The sequence below is a fragment of the Onychostruthus taczanowskii genome, unplaced genomic scaffold (genome assembly GCF_017590055.1).
Source record: "Onychostruthus taczanowskii isolate IOZ18803 unplaced genomic scaffold, ASM1759005v1 scaffold64, whole genome shotgun sequence".
Taxonomy (NCBI): Eukaryota; Metazoa; Chordata; class Aves; order Passeriformes; family Passeridae; genus Onychostruthus; species Onychostruthus taczanowskii.
This window is the reverse complement of record NW_024504122.1, coordinates 3526813-3534010: the sequence shown is the minus strand read 5'-3', so window position 1 is coordinate 3534010 and position 7198 is coordinate 3526813. Positions and strand designations below refer to the sequence as shown.

The 7198-nt window shown below is 64.5% G+C and overlaps 1 protein-coding gene across 1 annotated transcript; it reads right to left on the bottom strand.

The window, feature by feature from the left end:
- Positions 1 to 127: 127 nt before the first annotated feature.
- Positions 128 to 5560, bottom strand: NEFH (neurofilament heavy chain). The gene is made up of 4 exons (XM_041420437.1): positions 4763 to 5560; positions 3395 to 3594; positions 2533 to 2657; positions 128 to 2222 (listed from the first exon to the last, which is right to left on the bottom strand). Exons 1-4 carry the CDS (start codon positions 5553 to 5555, stop codon positions 617 to 619), a joined length of 2724 nt encoding a protein of 907 aa, XP_041276371.1. The 5' UTR covers positions 5556 to 5560; the 3' UTR covers positions 128 to 616.
- Between the last annotated feature and the right edge of the window lie 1638 nt (positions 5561 to 7198).

Below are 7198 nucleotides of genomic sequence, written 5' to 3'. Positions count from 1 at the left end.
GTGGGGTGTGTTTCCCCTCTGGAAAGCCCCGTGTCACCCACCCCAGCCCTGGGTGATAGATCCCAGCCCCACATTCCCACCTTCCTTCCGTGTCTTCTCGCCAGGACAAGCCAGCATAGCCAGGGTATCTCTGTAAGCACTTTTATTTGGTTATTGCACAGAAAGCAAAGATCAGTGGGCTGAGGTTCCTGGTGCACCGTGTGTGTCTGTGAGCATTCCAGCAGCTCCCAGCCTGCCACCTCTGCCCAGAGGGACTGTCACCCCCCAGGGCAGGGCAGGACCCTGCCAGCCCCCCCAAGCAGCTACAGCTCTGCATTGCACTCATCCATCCATTGCACATACATTAAATAAATGCACTTAGAGGAGAAGGGTGGTGGGGTTCCCCGGGGGGTCCCCCCTCTTCTCCTGGGTTATAATTCAAGTGTTTAAATGTGGCGCTCGGCGAATATCACGTTCTGCGAGGGAAGCAATCGCCCACCCACGGGGCTCTCACGGGCCTATTGCTAAGGGAAAGCCTGGCCTGGGGGTCCCTGGGGTCCCACCCTGGGCCCAGCCATCGGAGGGAGCAGAGCAGCTCCCGTGCCCGGAGGTGCCTTCGGCTCCCGGGACTCTTCCATCACTTCTTCCCCGGCTCTGGGGCTGTGCCCTCCTTGCTGGAGGGAGCCTCGCCTTTGGGGGGTTCCTTACTGGCTTTGGGCTCATCTTTGGGTTTTGCTTTAGCTTTGGGTTCCTCCACTTTCTTGGGTTCCTCTGCCTTCTTGGGCTCCTCTGCCTTCTCTTTCTTGGGTTCCTCCACTTTCTTGGCTTCCTCTGCCTTCTTGGGTTCCTCCGCCTTCTCTTTCTTGGGCTCCTCTGCCTTTTCCTTCTTGGGTTCTTCTACTTTCTTCTTGGGCTCCTCAGCCTTTGGCTTTTCAGCCTCCTTGGTGGCTGCTTTGCTGACCTCCTGCTGAGGTTTTGCTGGAGCCTCCTCGGCAGGTTTGGGGCTTGGCTTGGTCTCTTTGGCCTGTGGAGCTGGAGACTCTGGCACAGCAGCCGCCTTCTCCTTGGGTTTCTCCTCTGCCTTGGCTGGGACATCCTTCTTGGGAGCTTCCTCCTTCTTACCCTCCTCAGGCTTGGAGGGAGCCTTAACCTCTTTGGGCTGCTCCTCTTTGACCGGGGCCTTCGGAGCAGGGCTTGGCTCCTTGGCTGGGGCTGCGTCCTTCTGCGGAGACTTGGCCTCCTCCTTCACGGGAGATTTGGCTTTCTCTGGGGACTTCACAGCCGGGGGCTTGGCCTCCTCCTTAGAGGGGCTTGGGGGCTTCTCTGGGGGCTTCACAGCTGGGGGCTTGGCCTCCTCCTTAGAGGGGCTTGGGGGCTTCTCTGGGGACTTCACAGCTGGGGGCTTGGCTTCCTCCTTCGAGGGAGTTGCAGGTGGCTCTGGGGATTTCACAGCCGGGGGCTTGGCCTCCTCTTTAGAAGGGGCTGGGGGTTTCTCTGGGGATTTCACTGTTGGGGTCTTGGCCTCCTCTTTTGAGGGAGGTGTCGGTTTCTCTGGGGATTTCACTGTTGGGGTCTTGGCCTCATCCTTTGAGGGAGGTGAGGGTTTCTCTGGGGATTTCACTGTTGGGGTCTTGGTCTCCTCCTTAGAGGGTGTTGGTGGCTTTTCAGGGGATTTGACAGCTGGAGTCTTGGGTTCCTCCTTTGAGGGGGTCGGGGGTTTCTCTGGGGACTTCACAGCTGGGCTCTTGGCCTCTTCCTTTGAGGGGGTTGCAGGTTTTTCTGGGGATTTCACAGCTGGGCTCTTGGCCCCCTCCTTTGAGGGGGATGGGGGCTTTTCAGGGGACTTGACTGCTGGGCTCTTGGCCTCCTCCTTTGCGGGGGACTCAGGTTTCTCTGGGGACTTGGCCTCCTCCTTTGCAGGAGATTTGGCCTTTTCTTCACCCTCTTCTTCAGCTTTCTCCTCTTCTTCTTCCTCCCCCTCTTCCTCCCCCTCTTCCACTTTTTCCTCTTCAGCCTCTTTCTCAGCCTCCTCCTCCTCTGTGACCTCCTCGGTCACCTGGATCTCCTCTGTCTGCTCCTCCACAATCACTGTCTCCTTCTCTGATTTTTCCACCACCTTGATCTTCTCCTCGCTCTTCACCTTGATGCTGGTGGTGATGCTGGGAGGCTTGGGGACCACCTCGGGGTAGGAGAGCATCCCAATGCCAGTCTCGAGCCGATACTCCTCCCCTTCCAGGAGCTTTCTGTCAGGGAGAGACCAGGGCAGGACACTCAGTGATGGCTTCTCCTCTCATCCTGTGCCCAGGAGCTGCCAGCAATGTCCTGCAGCTCCATGTCCCTCCCTGCCCCATCCTGGATGATCCTCCTGCTCCTGTGGCCTGGGATGGGCAGGTTTCCTTGCCCTTCTCTCCACAAACCACTGGGTCACCCAATTGGACATTGCCCACCATGGATGGATGATTTGCTCACCAGAAAGAGCCCAGGTGTTAACAAGGGACCTTGAGCAGACGTGGCTGAGACCCCCCCCCAGACCTTCCCCTGCCCCCCCTGTACCTGTAGGCAGCAATTTCGATGTCCAGGGCCATTTTGACGTTGAGCAGATCCTGGTACTCGCGGAGCTGAGCTGCCATCTCCCACTTGGTGTTCCTCAGCTCATTGTCAAGCTGCTGGATGGTTTCCTGTGGGCAGACAGAGCAATAAGGGGTGGGGGGCATATGGCACAGTCCCCAGGAGCAGGGAGACACAAGGGCACTCCTAACCCTAAACTGTCCCCTGGTCTCCATCACCAGGGTGTCCTCATGGAGGAGTCTGCAGCCACCTCCTCCTGCAGACACACAGGGAAGGGGACACAGCCAGGGGTGCTCCCAGGGTGTCCAGTTGCCTTGGGGAACCTGGCAGGAGCCCTGCATGCCCTGAGCAAGGAGCTGCACTCCAGCTGAGCCCCTGGCCCACTCCCAGCACTGCCTCCAGCAGGGATAAGCAGTGGGAATGCTTCTAGGACTTGGGTGAGTCCAATGGCAACCGAACTCCAGCTGGAGCTGGTGGGCACCACCCTGGGGACAGCACTTCATTCCAAGGCCACCAAGGCAGCCCTCACTCCCCAGATCTGGCGGACAGGATGCGGCCCAAACCCTGGACACACTTCCATGGCATTTGTGACCATCCTCACAGGAAGCTCAGTGCCAGGCACAGCCATGGGGCAGCTCCAGGGGTGCTGAGGGACACAACAGCCTGGACACCACCTCAGGCTCTGGGTTCCTGATTCCTGTGGGCTGGGGAAGGCCAGTTCTGACACAACCCAGAGCATTTGCCACAGCTCCTTCTCACCCCTGAAGCCAAAATCCCAGCGCTACCCCTCCCCAGCAGCTGGATGGTCCCTCCCCAGCCCGGGCCGCTGCCCACTGCGCCACGGCACCTGGTAGGACAGGACATCTGCATGGTGGCGCTCCTCCGAGTCCTGCCTCTGCCTCTCCAGTGACTCCTGGGTCCCTTTGAGGGCTTCCAGCTCGGTGGTCTTGGCCTGGAGCTGCCTGCGGTACTCGGAGATCTCCTCCTGGGCCAAGCGCATGGCGTCCGTGTTCACCTTGGCCACCTCCGAGAGCTTGTCCAGCCTCACTGCGATGGAAAAGAGAAGCTGCAGGGCGGGAGGGAAGGAGGCTGCAGCCTCGCTCCTTGGGGAAACTCAAACTTGTACATGCCATGCGTCCCTGTCCGCTGCAGAGCCATCCCAGGCTCCCTGTGAGCGCTCTGCCTTCCCCACTACATCTCTGCCGGGAAGTGAAGGAGGACGGGCAAGACGAGCCGGGGGCTGTTTCCGCCATCCTGGACTTCAGCCAGTGCAGATTCTCGCTGCAGCCCCCGCCTCCCTTTCAGCTGTGCCACAGCCCCCTGCCCCACAGCGCTGCCCCCCCCGCCCCGCCGCATCCCAGACACGCCAACCCTGGCCCTAGGCGGGGGGGCTTTGCCGCAGAGCTCTGCGGACACCCCAGGGGACGAGGTGGGGCACAGAATGAGGGGACGGGAATGGGAGGCACCGATCTTGCGGGCGCCCCGGCTCGGCGCTGCCGCTGCCCGCTGTGCTGAAGCGCTGCTGTCCGCGGTGCTGGAGCCGCCACCCGCGCCCGGGGCTCAGCCCGGGGTGCCCACCCCACTCCGCACCGTATTGTCCCCCCACTTAAAAAAAAAGGCCACTCTCTGCCCTCCCCTCCTGCGTCAGGGATGCGGTACCCCCTCCCCCCAAGCACTGCAAACACCGCTGACCTCTCCCCGGCTCAGAGGGACCAGCACAACACCCTGTGGCGTCAGGGGCATCCAGCACCCCAAAAACTTGCGGGGTGCCGAGCCAGTGATCCTGGAACCCTCCTCAAAACTCACTGTGGGGCAGAGGGGAGTCGGGCAGCGCCCCCGCAGGCACTGGAGCTCTGGTGGCAGGGATGGGTCACCCTGAAGCCTTCCTAGGGTGCAGGATGTACGGGAGGTCCCTGCACACTCCTAAGGTGGGGGACACTAACGCCCTCCCCGAGCACAATATAGGGGAGCTCCGTGTCCCAACACCCTCCAGGAGCACAGTAGAGGTTGGAGGGTTCCCTGCACCTCTCGGGGGCGGGGTGGAGGGCGGTGTGTGTGCATCTAACACGATACAGAGGGTGGAGGTCCCCGCATCCCTCGGGCTTCCCTCTCTCCCTTTGCTCCAAGCCCATCCCGGAGCGCGGCAGCCCAGGGTGTCCCGGGGGAGGTACCGGGATGCTGCCGGTGCGTTTGGCGGCCACACCCTCGCACTCACCGCGGAACCACTCCTCGGCCTGCAGGGTGCTGCGGGCCGCCGTGCCCTCCAGCTGTGCGCGCAGGTCGCGGAGCGCGGCGGTGACGCCGGGGCGCAGGGAGGCGGGCGGCTCCGCGGGCAGCTCGGGGCGCGCCCCGCGCAGCAGCGCTCCCACCTCGGCTCGGTGCTGCCTCCGCAGCTGCTCCGCCTCCTCCCGCAGCGCCCGGGCTCGCTCCTCCAGCGGCGCCCGCGCCCGCTCCTCCTGCGCCGAGCGCTGCGCCAGCCCGCGGGCCGCCGCCTCCAGCTCCGAGCGCTGCCGGGCCTCGTCCTCCAGCCTTCCCCGCAGCGCCGCCACGTCCTCGGCCAGGCGCGCCCGCTCCAGCCGCAGCTGGCCCTTCTCGGCGCCCAGGCGCAGCACGGTGCCCCGCATGTCCCGCAGCTCCCGCGCGTACAGCTCGCCCATGGCCGAGCGCCCCGCCTGCTGCTGCCGCAGCGCCGCCGCCTCGGCCGCCAGAGCCCGGTTCTGCTGCTCCAGCGCCCGCACCCGCTCGATGTAGCCGGCGAAGCGGTCGTTCAGCACCTGCAGCAGCTCCTTCTCGTTGCGCGCCCGCGGTTCGCCGTTCAGCGAGTCCAGGCTCTCGGTGGAGGACGCGGCCGCGCTGCCGCCGCCGCCCCCCGCGCCCCGCGCCCGTCCCACCACCGGGGCCGGCCACGAGTAGAAGCCGCTGGAGGCGGCGGAGCGCGGGGCAGCGCGGCCCGGCTCCTTGCGGAGCCCCCCCGGGGGGCCCAGCAGCGTCTCCAGCATCAGGCTCATGGCGACCCCCGCCCTCGCTGCGGCACCGGCGCGGCCGCCCGCTTTATAGCGCTCGGGGCGGCCGCTCCGCCCCGCCACCGGCAGCGGGGGTGGGCACCGGCACCGCCCCGCGCCGCCGCCGCAGCCCCGCGGGTGCGGGGGGACCCCGCTGCCACGCCCAGGTGGGGAGCGGGAGCCACACCAGAAAGGAGCGGATTGTCCCCCGGCGGGAGAACGGGGACCCCGGGGCACAGCGGGATCCCGGGAGTAGCAAACAGGACCGCCGGCAAGGGAGCGGAGAGCCCCCCGGGCAGATAGCGGGACCCCCGGGAACAGAGAGTGGGACCCCCGGGAAGGGAGGAGGGAGCTCCTTGAGGGATAACACATCCCCCGAGCAGGGAGCAGGACCACTGGGAATAGAGAATGGGAGCCCGGGAAAGGAGCAGGGACTCCCCAGGACAGAGTGAAGACCCCGCGGGAAGTGGAGCCCTGAAGTGAGAAGGGATGCTCCGAGCAGAGAGGGGGAAAAGAGGAATAGAGGGTGGGACCCCGGAGGACAGGGCGAGGACCCCACAGAAAGGGAGTGGGGAGCTCCTGATGTGACCGTGGACCCCCTGGGCAGAGAGGGGAACACCTGGGAATGGAGTGGGATCCCCAGGAATAGAGAGTGGGACCCTGGGGAGGGAGCTGGGACCACCCAGTACAGAGCAGGAACCCACCCCAGTGTGAAGGAGAAAGGGGGGACCCCCGGGTGGCACAGACACCCCCTCCGAGGGTGGGGCAGCGACCCTGGGGTGGAGCCCTCACTTGGTGTCCCCCGGGGCCAGGCACTGCCTGGAGCTGGGGTAGGGGGGTTCCTGCTGCTGGGGGGGTGGCGCCGGGAGGGTCCCCTGCGGGACAGGGGACAGCCCTGTGGGATGCTGGGGAGCTCCGGGCAGGGAGGGATGGGAGGGCCAGGTCTGCCATCCCGGCTGGGATGGGGCTGGGGAAGGGGATGGAGACAGGGATGGGGTGGGGGGATGTGACCCCCCAAACCTGCCCTTGGGACCGGGGCGTGCACGGACCACCCAGCCAATCAGCACTCGGGTACCACCCAGCCAATCAGCACTCGGGTACCACCCAGCCAATCAGCACTCACAGACAGCCCGGCCAGTCATCCCATATGGACGAGTGGCCAATCAGCTGTCACAGAACACCCAGCCAATCAGCACAGCTGCTTCCCAGCCAATCATCACACACAGAGCTCAAGATGTGGGCAGGTACTGACAGCTCAGCCAATCAGCAGCCAGGCCTGAAGATTCCCAGCCAATCAACACACAGGTTCCTAGATCTCAGCCAATCAGCAACCAGGTCCTTATACATTGCTCCAGCCAATCAGCAGACAGAAGTACAGATCCCAGCCAATCACCAGGCAAGCGCATAAACATCCTCCAGCCAATCAGCAGGCAGGAACTCTGATCCCAGCCAATCAGCACTCAGGTCCACAGATCCCAGCCAATCATCAGGCAGCTCCGTGGGTCCCAGGAGCAGCCCTGGTGTCCCTGCTGTCCCCCCAGCTGTCCCCCGTGGGAGCAGGGTCCCACCCCGTCCCTTATCCCACAGAACCATGGAAGCAGGGCCGGGAGCAGCCAGGATGCGCCAGGAGGAGAGGGAGGCTGGGCACG